At 38.7% G+C, this 19898-nt stretch overlaps 1 protein-coding gene across 2 annotated transcripts in view; it reads left to right on the top strand.

The window, feature by feature from the left end:
* cacng3b (calcium channel, voltage-dependent, gamma subunit 3b) overlaps positions 1–19898 on the top strand; it is a 44918-nt gene that overhangs the window by 13074 nt on the left and 11946 nt on the right. For both annotated transcript variants that reach the window (XR_003275941.1, XM_026204989.1), the window contains exon 2: positions 19357–19440. Coding sequence is in view for 1 of the 2 variants with exons in the window: in XM_026204989.1 (XP_026060774.1) it covers positions 19357–19440 (84 nt within the window). In the remaining variant the exon portion in view is untranslated. The remainder of the gene's footprint in view (positions 1–19356; positions 19441–19898) is intronic.

The raw sequence follows: 19898 nt of genomic DNA, 5'->3' as shown, positions 1-19898 counted from the left end.
GTGAGTGCATGCATATGCGACTACACATTTAGATTGAGGTCTTACGTTTTAAACACCATTTTGGCTGTTTTTGCTCTATTTTGCCATCAAAAATCAAACACAGCCACAGCGCTATTTTGCGTCTCTGAGCAACATGACGGTGTTTCATTTCTGAATATATCAACCATTTAACTGATTCAGTTTAATTGCAATGACTGGCTTATTAACAGTTGACTTGCTGCCACCTGACGCTTTAAATTGTTTTAATTTTACGTATATTATATTGAAATATTGTGTAATTATCTTTATCAATGAAATTCCAGAAAATAAGATATTATTTTTAGTCAATATCACACACCCTTAGTACTGACACAAAATTATTTGCAATGGTCACTTTGTCACGTCCAGTGTAGACAGCCTCAAGCTGTTGGTTTATTGGTTTTATTTATTTATTTTTCGGCTAGCCTAGTAGACCTTATGAATGGCTGGAACCTTAAAAATTTATTAGCCTAGCTAGATTGGCCGGTGAGTGAAAAAGTAAATTTATATATATATATATATATATATATATATATACACACACACACACACACACACACACACACACACACACAGGGCCTAAAACTAACATTTTGCCACACCTGACAAAAGTTACAAAGCTACAAAAGTTAACAGTGACAAGAACAGTCCAAGTATTTCTCTTTTTCTTTTGTTCTTTGATTTCAATCAGCACTGCCTCTTTAAAACCGGATGCATATGACATGGCTCTCTCTCTCTCTCTCTCTCTCTCTCTCTCTCTCTCTCTCTCTCTCTCTCTCTCTCTATATATATATATATATATATATATATATATATGTTTTATTTTTTTTAGTGTGTTATAAATTGATCTTCCAGACTTCTCTCTAATGACGTTTTTTACATTCAGTTCTGCCTCCATCCAATCAACAGCCAAAGGATAGAACCAAATACATTTCCTTATTTATTTTATTTATTATTTTTTTGGTCATTTTTTTCATTTGGTTGTATGATAGAATAACTAAGAAAAATGTGTAACTACTTCTGTTTCATCAAAACTTTACAACTGGGTCTGGGACAAGAGTTGAACAATAAAATCTACATTAAAGGCACTTGTAAAAAGTTTCCATGCTAGTCTTTATGTGACCTTCATATAAAAGAAAAAGAGAGTTAAAGTTATGTTTCTACTTTCAACCCCTGGGATGTATTGAGTGTTAAAGAAATTCTTGTATGCAAGTCCATGCATATGCTTATATGCATGCCCACACAACCGTTACATTACTGAGCTTTATCTGACACTAACAAGAATAAAGTCCAGCAATCCCAAGGTCCTTTGCGGTGTCAAACGCAGACTTTCACACTCCTTGGGCAAACATTGATTGTGTTGGCCTCTAGGGGATTCCTCTTAATGTACTTAGAGCTCAATAGTATCGCTATAGCTCTTCAAAGCAGCACCCACGCCGTCCACACAAGTCACCACAAGAATTATTGTGGCTTTGGCAATGAGAAAGTGTCTTCAATATCTGCAGCATGTTCACCTGTGGGGTTTCATAAGTTCACTGCCAAACAGTTATGGCTGTGTCTCTGTTTTTATGAGCTATCCGTCTTGCGTTTCTCCGATCTCCTGGCGTATTGTGATTAGGAAGCCTGCTGAAAAAAGCTGTGTTTCTCCGCTGTGTTATTAAGTGCCGTTATCTCCCTTAAGCCACAGTTGTTTACTCACTTGCATCCACTCATGTGGAAATCTTTTTAGCACATTTCATGTAGATGTCCAGCACTATTCCAGATCTGTTGTATGATACATATTTTATTAGGGATAGTGGTAAAGCAAAGGGATCAGGGAGGGATAGAACTGAATATTGATGTGTATGTGTCGACTTCACCTCTGTGTGAAAACGGACAGAGCTGCTAGAGTGTTAACAAGCCAAATAAGTCAATTAAACTCTATGTTGGCCCGCGCCTGAGGAGACCTCTCTGTGGAGAATGGGCTGGCAGGAACCTTTGGCTGGCTTGCGCAGGCAGCTTCCTCCTTTTCATGGAAAGCTAAATCAAGCACGTTGGCTCTGAAGTATAGCCATGACATGAATGCCATTCGATGTGTGTCAGAAAAAAAGTGCTTTCACAGCAATCACAGCATCAGCACTGGCTGCTGTTGGACTCACATGTATGTACCAGCTGGCTTTAAGTTCCTCCCATATGTAGCATAACATTTCTCATACTTTCAAACCAGGCTCCGATGGTGTCAGGCAAATGTTTATTAGCCAAACATATGGCCTTTTAGGATTAGCCTCCACACAAAACATGTGCACTTTCATGGTTCTGCTGTCATGTGTAGTGCAGTTAGCCCAAATATTCATGAGCTTTGCCTTTTGGCAACCAAAAGACAAGATGGTCTCATTGAATTACAAATAGGGAGTGCAGCCCACTTTAGATGAATACTGTCATTCCTCTGTCGAAGCACTGTGACCTTGCTTGGGTGAGTTAGCAGTTTGCATTCCAACAATTTAGTTAATTTCAGGCCAGGTTTGGGTCAGTTTTTCATGTATAACTTTTTTTTATATAATTGTTTAAGGAATATTTAGTGTCACAGTTATGCACTTCTTTTATGTGTTTTAATTTAGTTTTTGTCTTCATGCCCATTTTGACTTCTGTCCCTCTTTTGATAAGTTCATTCAGTTCACCTGTGTTTGTTAGTCATCTCATTAGTTCCCTCATTTAGTATCTGTATAAGTTTCCCTGTTCTGTTCAGTCCTTGGCTGGTTATTAGTTATGAACACTGAACCAAATTATAATAAACTTTTGTTTTGCCCCCATTTTTGATGAGCTTTTAAAGGTTTAAGACTTTTTCTATCTACACAAAAGGCCTATTTCTCTCAAATATTGTTCGTAAAACTGTCTAAATCTGTGTAAGTGTGCACTTCTCCCTTGTCTACATAATTTATCCACCTCACAGGTGTGGCATATCAAGATGCTGATTAGACAGCATGATTATTGCACAGGTGTGCCTTAGGTTGGCCACAATAAAAGGTCACTCTAAAATCTTTATCACACAGCAAAATGCCACAGACGTCACAAGATTTAAGGAAGCATACAATTGGCATGCTGACTGCAGTAATATCCACAAGAGCTGTTGCCCATGAAATGAATGTTCCATGGAAGTCATCCCCCTATCTCTGGCGCTCCCAGATTCTGGCATCCCTGAATCCCCGGACTGCTTAAAACTCCCACCCAGTCTCCCTCTCCCACTAGCTCTTCATCAGTCCTCACCCCCTCATCCGTTGTCCCTGTCAGTCCCTCAGCTCACCCTCAGCCCACGATCCATGATTTGGGTTCGCCGCGGGTCTGCCATTCTCCATCCATCCCTTATTTCCACCTCGTTCCTCTGAGTCCCAGACTCTGCCTCTGCCTTTCGACCCAACACACCATCTACTCCACCATGACTCCTACCTCCCTCCTCTCCGCGGTGACCCATCAGTCTGCCAGCTCTTCCTTGGTCAGTCATCTTCCTGCCATTGCCTCAGGACTCCACTTCTCTAGCTGTGCCTCATCAATTCGTCCTACCGGCTCCATTGGGCTCCTCCCTCCCTCCAGCTCTACCTTGGTCCTCTGTTGCTCTGGCTCCATCGTAGCCTTACGGATCCCCACCTACACCTGGGTCGCCTGAACTATCTGCTCCGCCTTGGCCCTCTGGATCCTCCCCGTCTCCCTGGCTCATTGACTCTTTGTCTCCGCCCCAGGCTTCTCTCCCACCTGTCTGCCAGCTGTTGGTCAGCTTCCTTCACCATGGCTCTTCCCTCCATTGGCTCCACCATGGGCCGTCATGTTGGCTGCGGTCTGGGTCCCACCTGGCTCCTCCTGCTCCAAGTCCCTCATGTCTCCATCCTGACTCCTCCCTTCATTTGATCTGCCCTAGTTCCTCCTATATCCATCCTGGCTCCACCCTCCATCTGCTCCTCTCTCGCTCCTTATGCTTCCTCCCTGGCTCCTCCCATCATCATCGTCTTGGTTATCTGGCTGCATATCTTCCTGACCTTCGCCACTGCCTCGTTCTCCTCCCAGACGGTGCGAGGTCACACCTTCTGGGCGGGGGGAGTACTGTCACAGTTATGGACTTCTTTTGTTGTGTTTTCATTTCATTTTTGTCTTAATGCCCATTTTGACTTTGAACTAGTTTCTGTCTCTGTTTTGATTAGTCAATTTAGTTCACCTGTGTTCGGTAGAGGGTCATATGATTTAGCTAAAAATAACATTATTTTGTGTATTTGGTTTAATGCAATGTGTTTATGTGGTTTAAGGTAAAAAAAAAAAAAAAACGTTATTTCCCACATACTGTACATTATTGTTGCTCCTCTATGCCCTGCCTTTCTGAAGCATGTGTTACATTCCTTACCATACTGTGATGACGAGTCCTGGCACGATGAGACAAAATCAATAAAACCCATTACAAATTAGGAATTTGTTGCATCCAGTGGAGACATAATTACTGATTATAATGACTTATACTGTCTTTTTATGAGTTGCATTGTGTATCGTGCCACATAAACATAAAACCATGTCTGAATTTGTGATTGGAGAAACAACAAACAATAATTGCTACTCTACACTGCTCAAAACTCGCATTTGAATAGTCAGTGGAAAATTCTTTAAATATGAAAACGTACTTACAGTCTGTAAGTCAGAAGCACCAGACTGTCCTGGCAAAGTTGGAATTTCCCCACTTTATAGAAACAGCCTTTGTTTCCAGATGGCATTGTAGGCTACTCTCCCAAGTTCAGGAAACAGTCCTCCGTAAAATGCGCCGCACACATCTGAATATTTGAGTTGAACTGTTCTGGAACAGTGTTGTAAATACAACTTAACCACTGATTTATAGTTGTGTCCCTTTTGGAAGACCAAACAAAGTAGTTTCGCTTTCACAATGGCACAATCAACATCTCCAGGATAAGGGGGCGGCGACAACAATACTACAGCGAGAATCAAAGTTATGCCTTCCTTCTTTGAGTAAACATGTGGGCTATGTTATCCAAATCTTCCCACACAGTGACGTAGACATGTGGGGGCATATTTAAACAAGGCATTTTTGGAGTGCGTGGACGAGTCTTTGCAACTTTAGGGAGTTTATGTATGCACGAATAGCTTGTAACACTCCAGTAAGAAATGAAAGCTTGAAATTGCATCATATTTATTCATCTCATTAGTTCCCCCGTTTAGTTTCTGTATACGTTTTCACTGTTCTGTTCTGTTCAGTCCTTGGCCAGTTATTAGTTGTGTATGTCGTTTGTGTTACCCTGTGTTTTATATGAATCTTCATAATTTTGGATTACTTTAAATGTTATTTGGATTACCTTTGTCTTCCTGCGCATCGCTTCACAAGAGCGTGACAATAAGTGAAACAAAAATATGATCTCCTTTACTCACCCTCATGTCCTTAACAAAATACAAAATGTTCTACTATTTCAAATACAGTTGAAACATCAAAATGAAACTTCAAAATGTCATTTTTGTGTACTGAATAGAAAAGAAAGTTACATAGGTTTGGAACAACATGAAGGTAAGTAAATTATGATAATAGTAATAATGATAATAATAATAATAATAATAATAATACATTTAGCAAAACCCAAGGTCACTTTACAAGCCAGGCTTAAGGAACAGAACCTAATAAACATCAATATTAGAAGACAGGACACATACCTAGAGCTGAGAATAATATACAGAGACCACTTACAGTGGATACACTTACGAAGAATGTAGATAAACATCCATAATAAATTACAGACTGGAAAATAAAGAGTAATACTCAGAGGAAAAAAGGGTTTTTTTAAGAGGTTTTTGAAGGAGAAAAGGGATGTTTTGGGAAAGAGCATTCCACAATCTGGGAGCCACAACACTGAAAGCCCTAGCTCCCATAGTCACCAGACGAAACTCAGGGGAGACTAACAATCCCTCACTAAAAGATTGTAAGGAGCGATCAGGAACATAAGGCAGAAGTAAATCAGATAAATATGTAGGACCTAGGTTATGGAGAGCTTTATAAGTGAGAATTAGTATCTTGTAGTTGATGTGCAAGGAAATCGGAAGCCAATGACGTTGATAGAGGATTGGGGTAATGTGATCGCTCTTTCTTGTGTGGGTAATCAAGTGAGCTGCAGAGTTTTGAACATATTGTAGTCATTTGATATTATTAGCTGACAGGCCATAAAGAAGTGAATTACAGGAATCCAGTTGAGATGTGACAAAGGCATGTGTTACAGTTTCAGCATCCTGTTGACTGAGAGAGGACTGAATACGAGAGATATTACGTAGGTGGAAAAAAGCTGTCTTTACTACTTTACCAATGTGATCATTGAATGAAAGAGTGGAATCAATGAGAACACCAAGATTGCAAACTTTAGTGGAGGGCATAATCAGATCACCATCCAGGTCCATCAGTTGACCAAAGAGCTTAGATACAACAGCTTTAGAGCCAATCAGAATTACCTCAGTTTTATCAGAGTTCAGTTTAAGGTAATTTGCCTCCAGCCAAAGCTTTACAGTACAAGCTGATGACTTTCTTATCTAAACAACTTTATATTTTTTGGGAAGCACTATCACTTAAAATTTATAATTCTGGCATGTAAATGACAGTGTCTTGACAATTGAATAAAGCATTTTTCCTGATGCATGAAAATAAATATATTGAAATCACTGTTCAAAAGTCTGGGGTCACAATTTTAATAATTATGTTATAATTATAATAACATAATTTGAAGACACTGAAGACTGGAGTAATGTCTGCTGAAAATTGAGTTTTGGCATCACAAGAATAAATTACATTTGAAATATATATTTAAAATGTAAAGAGGGATTTATATATTACCATAATACTGTTTTTACTGCATTTTCGATCAAATAAATGCACCCTTGATGAGCCTCAGAGACTTTTATATATATTATATATAAATTATATATAAACGTAAATTTCAATAAATTCGAATGTCATGGAAAGTTCATTTATTTCAGTAATTCAACTCAAATTGTGAAACTTGTGTATTAAATAAATCCAATGCACACCGACTGAAGTAGTTTCTGAAGTCTTTGGTTATTTTAATTGATGATTTTAACTCACATTTAACAAAAACTCACCAATTCACTAGTCCAAATTCAGGGTCTGCATCCTCCTTAGGATCCTTCCTACCAGGTTGAAGGAGGATGGGTCCTCCGACGACCGCAAAAACCGGAAGTCGGTGTTTGTGAATTTGGACAGCCTACCCTTCTTTCAGTTCCCTCCCTTACCCGTTGCTCATATCCTGTCGCCTAGCAACCGTGACAGCGCTAAGCAAGACGCGGGTGAAGAGCTCATCGTTCTCTCCCCAGAGCTTTATAAACACTTCTGTCTGCTCTTTCGTCCTTAGAAGCGTTAAAAACAGCTTCAACCACTAACAAATAAGCTGTGTGTAAGGGGATATTCACACAGGCAGTAAGGAAGAAGCTAGTTTACGAAAGTAAACTTTTTTTTGTTTTGTTACATATACACGTACAAATGTAAAAAAAAAAAAAAGCTTAATGCTAAAACAAAATGCCTAACTAGAAAACCACTGAAAATATGTATTTTTGAAAAGCCAGTTTTTAAAAAACATCGAAAATAATACTCCTCCCCCACTCCGCTACCGCTCGCTTCGTCCTGCCGAAAAGAATTATGGGATAGGTAGGACGCGAAAGGATCCACCACACCCATCCTTCCAATTCGGGGAAAAGGAGGACGCATTTGTGGGCCGCATTTGAAGGATCCTATGAATTTGGACAGCCTTCGTCGCGGCGCTGTGACGTAACATCCTTCAAATGAGTCCTCCGAAGGATGTAGACCCTGAATTTGGACACAGCAACTATCTCAACAAATTAAAATATGGTGACATGCCAATCAGCTAATCAACTCAAAACACCTGCAAAGGTTTCCTGAGCCTTCAAAATGGTCTCTCAGTTTGGTTCACTAGGCTACACAACCATGGGGAAGACTGCGGATCTGACAGTTGTCCAGAAGACAATCTTTGACACCCTTCACAAGGAGGGTAAGCCACAGACATAAATTGCCAAAGAAGTTGGCTGTTCACAGAGGGCTGTATCCAAGCATGTTAACAGAAGGTTGAGTGGAAGGAAAAAGTGTGTAAGAACAAGATACACTACCAACTGAGAGAACCGCAGCCTTATGAGGATTGTCAAACAAAATCGATTCAAGAATTTGAGGGAACTTCAAAGGAATGGACTGAGGCTGGGGTCAAGGCATCAAGGGCCACCACACACAGACGTGTCAAGGAATTTCCTGAACCACAGACAACGTCAGAGGCTTCTTACTTGGGCTAAGGAGAAGAAGAACTGGACTATTACCCAGAGGTCCAAAGTCCTCTTTTCTGATGAGAGCAAGTTTTGTATTTCATTTGGAAACTAAGGTGGAGAATTAGCCCAAGTTGCTTGAAGTCCAGTGTTAAGTTTACACAGTCTGTGATGATTTTGGCTGCAATGTCATCTGCTGGTGTTGGTCCATTGTGTTTTCTGAAAACCAAATTCGCTGCACCTGTTTACCAAAAAATTTTGGAGCACTTCATGCTTCCTTCTGCTGACCAGCTTTCTGAAGATGCTGATTTCATTTTCCAGCAGGATTTGGCACCTGCCCACACTGCCAAAAGCACCAAAAGTTGGTTAAATGACCATGGTATTGGTGTGCTTGACTGGCCAGCAAACTCACCAGATCTGAACCCCAGAGAGAATCTATGGGGTATTGTCAAGAAGAAAATGAGAAACAAGAGACAATGAAAAAAAAAATGCAGATGAGCTGAAGGTCACTGTCAAAGAAACCTGGGCTTCCATACCACCTCAGCAGTGCCACAAACTGATCGCCCCCATGCCACACCAAATTGAGGCAGTCATTAAAGCAAAAGGAGCCCCTACCAAGTATTGAGTTCATGTACAGTAAATTAACATACTTTCCAGGAGAACAATTCACAAAAAATATTATCCGTTTTATGAAGTATTCTAATTTGTTGAGATTGTGAATTGGTGGGTTTTTGTTAAATGTGAGCCAAAATCATCACAAAACTTAAACTACTTCAGTCTGTGTGCATTGAATTTATTTAATACAAGAGTTTTACAATTTGAGTTGAATCACTGAAATAATTTTTTTTCATGACATTCTAATTTATTAAGGATGAAACTGTATATATTGTATCAAAGATACAAACAATATGATACAATATTATATTTTCTTTCTTGGAAATTGCATTGCTAATCCACTTCCGAGGGGGCACTCAGTTTGAATGGGCATGAAACTTCTGGATGAAAAAGAGTGATGTAAACCTGAACCCCTCAGGATTGCTTACACTATTCAACCCCTGCGGTTCTTGTAGAAGTGGCTGCCTGTATCAGCTGCTGCACTACCCCTCTGCCCATCTTCTGAAGTGTGCTGTCATTTAAAAAAGACCCCATTGAATGTAAAAGACCAAAGCAGAAGTAGCGGACTTAACCAAAAAAGAATAGTTATTGGGCCCTGCTGATGCAGCTAATGGGTTCCGAGAGTGCAGGCGAGCAGGAGGGGGCATGTGACGCCACAAGTGGAAAAAGATTGCCTCTTGTACAATCTGAAGTCTTTCAGGCCACATTGCACATTTATAAACCCATCCTCCAGAAACATGATTTAACATGGATGCTCCATGTCTCCGCTTATCGCAAAGCTCAAATAAAGAGTTCCTTGTCTTGTTGTTTAGTTGAATTAGTGGGCTGGTAAGTGAGCTGCTCGTGTTGGTAAGAATATTATTGTGCAAAGATACTTTGCCCTGTGGAGGATCATTAAAACCATGCCTAATAAATGTGGATGACTCACCGTGTCAAAACCATTAATCCAGTCAGTCTCTCTGAAAGCTTGGCCTTAATTTTCAGACTCTACCTGCAAAATTAAACACACACAGGTCATTAAAAGCAGCAGAAAGGTGCAGTGTTGTCCCTGGAGCAGTGATTACTGTCACACACTGACTGGCACAAGCCATTGGTTCCTCAATTTCATTGTGGCTACGGAAATGTACTTTAAGCTCCTTTCCAAAATCTGGTGAGCTGTCTTGCTTTTTACAGCCTACAAAGATAGCTGCCTTTGAAGATAGCATCCTAAACAAAATATGAAGCGACTTATTTGAAACACTCTTAGGAATCAACTCCGCATGATGCAAAAATAGAACTATTCATAGGGCTTAGTAAAAAAAATTATCAGGATCTTTATTAAAATGATCTCCAGTTGAAATACCAAGGTTGAACCTATTTTCATTGGTCGTGTGAAAAATACATTTCACTTCTGAATCAATGCCACTGATGAATCTTCAGCACCACAGCAAATTAATCTGATGAATTTGTGAATTCAATTTTGGTAGTGTGTATTTAAAGGGATGCAGTAAAAAAGAAAGGAGCTGTGTCCAACAGGTCTGGTACATATGATATGTTTTGAAACTTAATTTGTGACTGTTAAAAAGATTCCATATGGAATGAATATGGGGAGTGTGAATGAAATTCTGACACACTACAGCCACCATGTTGTTATGGTCACTTGACCTCGCTTTTCACATGTTGTTTTTCCAATACTATGAATATGCTTTTCACATGCTGTTTCATATGCTGTGTTTTACTTTCTATATAGTAGGGATTAGGCAGACACAGCGAGTGCACCAAAAAAAACTGATATGGATTTTATTTTTTTCTTCTTATTATTTATTTATTATTTTTATGGCTGATGATGCTATATTAGATAGCAGGATGGCCAATCACCAATATAGTGAAGTGACATTCAGCCAAGTATGGTGACCCATACTCAGAATTTGTGCTCTGCATTTAACGCATCCGAAGTGCACACACAGAGCAGTGTACACACACACACACACACTGTGAACACACACCCGGAGCAGTGGGCAGCCATTTATGCTGCGGCGCCCGGGGAGCAGTTGGGGGTTCGATGCCTTGCTCAAGGGCACCTAAGTCATGGTATTGAAGGTGGAGAGAGAGCTGTTCATGCACTACCCCCACCCACAATTCCTGCCAGCCCGGGACTCGAACTCACAACCTTTCGATTTGGAGTCCAACTCTCTAACCATTAATGTCTGATTTAAAAGGTGCCATAGTATGCATTAATACAATATGTCTCCAGAGAGTATATGCAAAGTTTTATCTCAAAATACTGCACAAACTGCGCACAAAACGTTGGTATCCAACTCTCTTTCAGAAGCAATCTTTGCACAACTCCAGCACTGAACTGACCCTCATTTGTTTGTCGTCCGAGGCAGTCGAGTCTGGTGTAAAATGTTAAAACAAGTACAGTACTTTTCAGTTTTTTTTTCCGGGACATTTCCTTCGAAACTGAAATTTAACCGTGTCCTCAGTGGTCTATGGAGACTCCTATGTTTGTTGGTGCATCCCAACACATGATACTTTTAATGGCTCTTTGGTGTTGACATTGTATCTCCAGAAGCTAAAGCAAGAGAACAGTAATGGCGGACCACAGCTTCTCACTCAGAGCTGTGTATATGCTAATAGAGACTTTCACCAACTATGTAGTCATAGTCTGGAACTGCTCGTGTGGAGAGACTGTTTATAATTTTTTTTAGAATAATAAAATAATGAGTGAGTGGATTTTTACAATTATAGGCTGGTTGTTTTCACACACTGAGGCAAAACAACTGTGAAACACCTTATTAAATTGATTTATAAAATGGGTTTCAAAGGATGAGTTTTGACATTTTCAATTTTCAATTGATATATAATCTTTTATGATTTCCAAAGCGTGATAGGGACAAAGGCAACTAAGCAGAATAATGTCAGAACTTCTGTTATGGTATACTGTAGATTTTTTTTAGGTGCACTCTTGTCATAAATTAATCTTACTTAAAATTACTTTTCCTGCATAGTTTTTTAACAACAAAATTATTTTTTAAATATCTATTTAGGAGTCTTAAACCTTTCCAACTATATATAGTTTGCCATGATAATATTAGGATTTAATTGTAAAATAGTGAAGTAAGTGTAGGCGTCGCACAGAGTCCCGGATGACAGTAAGGGATAAAAAAAAAAAATAGTAACACAAACATAACAATTTCTGCTTTTACATTTTGTTTATTTTACATAATAGGCCTAATTTACAACATTTGAGATGAATAATTTGACAATGAATCAGAATGAAAAATATTTTGTGCAGACTTCCAGTGCACACGTAAAAGATCCAACAGCTGGAATTACCAAGATTTGCGAAGTTTGTAGAATTAAAAGTTTATTAGATATTCAAAGACATGTTCAAATGATATAAATGCTTATTTGCTGAATGCAGATGGTATAAAAGAGAGTATTATAGTGTTTCTAAATGCCTTTCTGCTAGGGCTGTAACGATATGTGATATGAAATCGAAATCGCCATACGCAGGTCCACGAACCTGTATCGCGATGTGAGAAGGCAGAATTGCGACACACCCCTCTTATAGAGTTATCCTTCCTGTCCAGATCCAATGCTACCACATTTTTAAATTAGGCTACTATAAGTATTATTTGAAGTTAACATTATAAAATACGTTTGAAGGAGTCTATTAACGCGGATACGCGTTATGAGTCATTTTCTCCTGATAACCCCGAAAAGAACTTAAATTACACTTTCAGTTTTAATCGTACAGATAAGAGCAATACATCGATCGAATCTGTAAAGGGTCTACTTTTTTTGGATACAGACATAATAACAACAAAACTTTGTGCACTTATAAAATAAAGATAACAAACAAGGTGTGCTGTCTGCAGTCTTTGTCTCCGCTGATCGTCATGTACAAACACGTCATTAAAATGAACTGTAACTCCGTGAATACTAGAGGTGGGCAGATCGATACTAATATCGATAATATCGATACCAACGTTGGTATCGGTATTGATCGATACCAACGGGAAAATATCGATACTTAAGTTTCAGTTTCTCTCGTTTTGCCACCTGGCCGTGTTTGTCAAAATGCTGCTGCTGTCACAGAGCAGAGCAAGCTCTAAGAGTGCTGCTCGTGCTCGACACTGCTCTCCGCCCCCTCTCCTGTGTTGTACCGTCACGTGACTCACCACTAGCGCTACCACCAGCAGTCAGGCGCGCGCACCGCTCAGCCGCGCATTTCTAACAGCAGTCAGTCAGAGGCGGAGAGAAAGAAGAGCGTTGTATGGCTGTATTTTCAGGCCGATCTACCCTTTTTGTGTTAGCTGTGAAAGGGATACTAGTTTCTATATTTAAACTTCACCTAGATGTGCACCAGAATTAATTATTTTTTATTATTTTATCAATAACTGATTCTCCAAGAGCAGTGGATATTACAAGGCGCCTATCAGAAATGATTGTGAAGGACCTGCAGCCTCTTTCCATAGTGGAAGATGTCGGCTTCAGGAATTTTGTATAAGGAGAATTTGTTTTACATTGTGAAGTAAAACGTTGTGACTTTAAGAAAACAATCCTGAAAAGAAGTGCACAAGAGGAGAAACATTTTTTTATTAACATGCTACTTGAAAAGAGAATTTTTTACATTTTTTATATTTGTGAAGTAATCATTTTGTAACTTTGTTTATTTAAATAAATCAGAAGTAACCAAAAGTTGTTTCTGAACAAAAGCTTTCGTAGTACTGATTAATAACCCAAAATGCAAATCACAAAAACAAATTAAAAGTCATGAAAATTCATTTAGATTTAGGTTGAAGACGCATCCACCTTAATTATTAAAAAGTATCGATATTGGTATCGGTATCGGCGATACTGGCCCTGTATTTACTTGGTATCGGATCGATACCAAATCTAGCGGTATCGCACACCTCTAGTGAATACTCAACGAAGAGACATGAGAGAGATATCTATAGAAAGCCTGAAATGTCTACTTTTAAACTAAATAAGTGCTGCCGAAAATATTCTGTGATAAAGTAATCCATATGAAAACAACGCAATGTCTGTTTTTCATATCTTCTTTCATTATATCTAATGTGACCACGCCCCCGCGCTGAACACGCTATTCAGATTCAAACTGAAGCGCGCGGCTTGAATACGCCCACACAGAAGAAAAAGCAGCGAGACTGTTCTTCAAGTTTTTATTTTATTTTACTGTTTGCTTCGCGATGAGACGAATAAGACATAATTCACCCCAAAAAGATGTGATGTGGCTGAGGATTTGAGAAACGGATTTCCTCAGAAAAAAAAAATGAAGCACTTTATTCAGCAGAGATCATAAACATGAGTAAGTCTCTTTTTATTGATTTAAATACTTATACTAGTTTTCACATAACGTGTAAACATTTTACTAGTTAGACTTTCCAAACTATACTTCCTGACTAAATCTATAATTAAGTGAAATATTATGAAGTTTTAATTACAATATGCAATACTATACCATTCAAAAGCTTGATGTAAATAATATAAATGTAACAAATAAATGTAACTGTAACAAATGTAACAAAAAAAATGGTGTTCTTTTAATTCATCCCCCCTAAAAAAAAATTCTGTCTTCTCTGGTGTAAACCACAATGATATTCATGGTAGTTGACGCCTACTCACATATGACTTTTACCAACAAAAAGTGTCTTAGAAAATTTAAATCAATATATTGTTTTCTGTGAGTGAGTAAACAAGATGATTTTCACATAATTTAGAAATAAAAATTCTAGGCTACAAGCTCCAGCTCTCAAAAATCGCATTGTTCTTTATGTGTTTTTTTTTTTTTTTCTTTTTTTTTCTTCCTTATTCAAGTGTTTTAAGATTTTTAGTTTTTCACTAACCACGCATAACATGTTTTTTCTCAAAAACACAATCATGTACATACATGCATTCCACATATTATTTTAGCCCAGTTTGTGCTGACTACAGTAAAATTACACTTTACCCATTTAGATATTTATAAGAAACTGAAAAAAGCACAAATGTCAGGGCATGACAAAACTTCTCCAGGCTCCAAAAATACCCCTTAGACTCCAGAGGGTTAATAAAAAAACAAAAATATTTATTTAGATATTTTTCCTCAAAATATCTTTTGAATTGTTTTGTCAACATCCCCCCCCCCCCCCCCCCATATCGAGGTTTGTATCATACTGTGGGTCAAAAATCATGATACGAATCGAATCGTGGGTTTGGTGTATCGTTACAGCCCTACTTTCTGCTATTAATAGATTCTTTCTATCCCACTTACTTTCATTGTTTAAGTTATACCATTGGCAGAACTGTTAAAACAAAAACTATAAACTAATAAATATGGTGAGTGGACCCTCCTGTGTGTCTATGCTCAGGCACTGGCATTCTCTGCAAGTCAAAATGAAAGTTTTCCATTTCCGACACCTATTGGACAAACAGAAAAATGTATCTGTAATAATCATGTTCATAGTCATTACTATCACTAGTTACTAGTGAAGTTGAAGTTTTGTACATGAGTAAGACCCAAGCATAGTGGTCAATCACATCTCTCTACCACTTTTACATTGAAAAACAATGGAAAAACAGCTCAGTGGAATACAAAACCATGTTCTGTGTGAACGACCCCTATATTGCCCTATGGTGATGTCTAGATTCAGTATATAGCTCACTACATTTTGGAACACAGCTATAATGTTGTATAATAGTCAAGTCAAGTCACCTTTATTTATATCGCGCTTTAAACAAAAAATATTGTGTCAAAGCAACTGAACAACACTATAATCAAATATTCTTCACATGTACAACATGCTAAAAAGAAAGGCTCTGAGATTGCCTCCTACAACTTCAGTGGATTTGGCCTTCATATTCAAGAAACGGTGAAATCTTGCTTGACAGGAAATTTTATGGAAATGCTGACTTCTGCTCCGTCGATCCATTCAGCACAAATGAAGTCTTTACACTTTGACTCTAAGTTCCCTTTAAGCTGAGGGAGAATGCATAGGCAAATTAAGCTGAGCATGTATTTCTCTGAAGTGTGACTAACCATGTGTCAATCAGAGTGAGGCAGGCAGCCTGTGTGCTATCAGAGGAGCTCCAGTGGCAGAGCCACAGCCACCCACTGCCGGCCACACGGGACCAAGAGAGGAGAGCAGCGATGCTGACGCTCAGAGCAACACAAAAACCCCTTTTCATCCCCCTTTCTCCTTTTTTCTTTTATAAAAGTGTTGCTTTATCTGTTAGCAATGCGCTGAATAGGCAAGAGAGCTGCACTGGCTACACAATCCAAGAGGAGGAGGGGATGAAGGGAGGGCAGAGTGGAAATGTCTCCATCAGTTCTTAATCTTTCTGGTCTCCTCCAACAAAGCGGTCACCTTTGAGGAGATCTCTGTTGAATTATTCAAACCGGAGGTGTCGGTGTGGCGACATGGGACTCGCCGCTCACCACTCACTTTCTCTCCAATGTGGAGACCCAGAGACTCGAATCAACACAACAGGATGAGTTGTTTTCTAATCCACACAAAGGTAGCCTTTAATTGAAAACATGTCTCTGGTGATTTTACCTCAATATTGACTGTAAACTACTTGTTTTGCAACTCCTCTCTCTCTCAAAGTCTCTATTGATATCCGAGCACGAGCACTCCATTAGCTTAAAGTGTGAAACACAGACTCAAATGTGACTAATTGTTTTAAGAGGTCCTGAGACAAAAGGGTCAATTAGACCTCAAAGTGTGATGAAGACAAATCTTTCCACCTGCAGACAGCAACACTGAAAAAAAAAAGGTTTAACCTTTTTTTGTTTGTGAATTTACGGAAATGGCATTTGAGTTTTCTTATCAGATTATTCTGAATCATTGTATTGTCAGCATAGAACCCAAATTAAGACTTTTAATTGCAATGCAAAGTATTCCTTGCAGGCGTCTTTCCAGGGGACCCTTTCAGCTAATAGCATCAGTGTTCTTTTTATTTATTCACAGGCTGTTTGTAATGATAGTAAACACAGAGATAAAAGCTAATGAAATACTTCCTCACTAATGCATTCAGCCGTCCCCTGGTAAAGCTCTCTGACAGGTCGGCGACTGAAGTTGTGACAAACACACAGTCATTCTGCAGGTTTGTGTTATGTAAATGGAGACAAAGAGCTGGGCTCTAAATCTGAGTGATTGTCGGTAAAAGCAGCTTCTGGGTCTTATGATGCTTTTAGCGCCGCTGTAATCCATCGCAGCTCATTGGAGGATGGAGAGGCCGGGGTGTACTACACACTGCGCTAGACAGATAAGTGTGGACACGGGCAGTGGACAGTTGAATTACTGAAATATGAGATGAGATGACTGTCTTTCATTTGACACTCCACTAGGCAAGAGTGCTAGAAACTACCATTTATGTGTGTGTGTGTGTGTGTGTGTGTGTGTGTGTGTGTGTGCGTGCATACGTACCTTAATCATATTCTGTGGACACATTTTTACCCAGATGTGAACTAAATCTAACAAAATCTCATTTTGGGCATGCATTTATTTGTAAATAAAGGTTTATTTTATTTTATTTTATTTATTTTAAATTCAGACAACTATCTTTTCTGTTTAGGGTTATGGTATGGGTTACAATTATAGTATTTATAGGTCATGTTTTTGTGTGTGTTGTGTGTATATATATATATAGGGTTGGTGTTGGCGCAGTGGAAAAGTCACATGCCTTTGGTGTGACTTATATACTTTTATATTGCAATACTTTTACATTCAATCTTCAAATTAATGTAAAAACAACATAAAGAACAGCAGATTTTTAATGCCATATTTTTTTTATGACTGAAGGGAAGTATAACAGATATCATTATCAATAATACTGATGTCCCCCCCCCCAATATTCAACATTAACTATAGCTATTCAGCTCTCAGTTCAGGGCTATCAGTTTAAACATGTATCAGGCTTTAAAAATATCAACTAATTTAAGTGAACTTAAAACAATCTTCACATAAACCCATTATAATAAATGTCACATTTAGCCACCTGTGCCTTTCAGCAAGTAGCAAATATACAGAAATTGAATAATGTTATCAAACACTAAATTTAAATAAGGATCAATCCTTAAAGCTACAAAAGTTATTGATTTCTTCTTTGATGAACAGACATCACAGCAGCTGGTTATTAGGTTATTTTGGCTGCTTCAAGAGCTGCCACTTCTGAACATTAAGCGGATCTGACCCATATTTTCTCACAACTCACAATTTCGAGCACAGATTCGATTCAATTTTCGATTTGATCAAAATTCTGATTATTTGAAATCTGAGGACTCACTTCGCATTAAAGCCCTTCCCACTCAAAACATAAATACATCACAGCAGTCACAGTCACCATGACAATAACAGTCCCTCTCTCTGAGCCCACATCGCCTACTCATTTTCTGATCTCCCTCCATCTCTGTGTTATGAGCTGGCAGTGTTTGTGTGCCTGTCTATGTGTGTGTTTGAGGGAGTGAACAGAGCTGAATGGCTTTGAGTGGCCAGTCTGTCAAGTCACCTGTAGACAGTGATGGTGGGACAGGGCTGGAGGCTGAGCCAAAGGGGATTTCTGAAGGAGCCTGAGTGCCCCGATTCACTCTGAATCATTGAAAGCCCTCACCATCCACCACAGAGACCTGTTCTGTGTCTTTTAAACAAAATGGTTAAAAGCATTTCACAGAAACAAACACGCACGCAGACCCATGAAAACTATGAAGTTGGCCTATCTGGCCTCATTAGGAGCTGTTTGTCCAGTATTCATTTATAGCCATAAACACGTTTTGATGTTTTTGTGTGTTGTAATGATTTATTTAATTTAAATATATTTAAATGTAAAACTTACATTTTAAGTATATTTTTCCACAGTCTGTTTTTGCTATGATCAAACATATTTTGAGAATAGAAATGATTATTATATGATAAAACAGAAGTTTCATGTTTAAATTAATATCTGTCAGATGGGTTTTGATTTGGTCCAAGGAGCATATCAAAAGAATCTGGAGGGAAAATAGGAGGTTGATTTCATTTTAAATTATGTAAATCACAGGGATCTCTGGAAGCACAAAAATATGATACGATAAACCTCTTCATTAGCCGGTCACATGTTACACCCAAGGGCAGAAGCGTTATTTTTGTTTATTTGTCATCTTGAGCGGACAGCCGAGTGAACAGGGGTTGTCAGTGAATGCACAAGATGGCATGCATACGTGCACATACGCACACACATATACACATTGCATAGAACATAGCAGCTTACTATGACTTTGCTCATTCACCTAAGCGTAAGAAAATGCTGTAAAATAAACATCAGGGCATGTTTACTTTAGTATTTACACATAAAATAGACTCCTGTGTGTGTATGTATTTGTATGCGCTCCAACACATGCACACAAAAAACAGACGAACGGTATCTGACTCTCTCTCTCTTTCCTCCACTCTCTGTTCTTCATGGCTGCAGGAACGTTTCGAGGTGTCTGTAAGAAGATTGACCACTTTCCAGAGGATGCAGATTATGAGCAGGATGCAGCAGAGTATTTACTACGTAAGTCTGTCGAAACAACACACATCAGAGGCCTTTCCTCAGAGGAGGCACCTCTTTGAAATAAATTGAATGAGAAAATAATCGAATATAACAAAAGCAAAACAAATATTTCAAATTATGTGCTGAAATATTGTGTAAATCACTCATTTTTGTGAAATAACACTATCCAACAGTGATACCAGCAGATAAAGAGGGAGGCAGTGTCTCTTTTAGCTCCATTTGGTTCTCATTGAGATTAAAATTGCCTCTACGTCACTATGATTGGCTGATGTCGCTGTCAGTGCAAAAATACCCACCTAGTGTGACCCACAAATTGCCTTAATGGGTGCAAATTGTGGAAACTGTCTAATTACAAACAATTCGCTCAAACAACAACCACTCAGACATCGTCACTGTCAGTTTTGTCTAAATCAAAACAAACTTAAAAGGACTTTAAACACTAAATTACCTGTGAGTTT

This window comes from Carassius auratus, chromosome 3 (assembly GCF_003368295.1).
Source record: "Carassius auratus strain Wakin chromosome 3, ASM336829v1, whole genome shotgun sequence".
In the NCBI taxonomy this organism is placed as follows: Eukaryota; Metazoa; Chordata; class Actinopteri; order Cypriniformes; family Cyprinidae; genus Carassius; species Carassius auratus.
The sequence above is the reverse complement of the archived record's forward strand: the minus strand, read 5'-3'. Positions and strand labels throughout refer to the sequence as shown.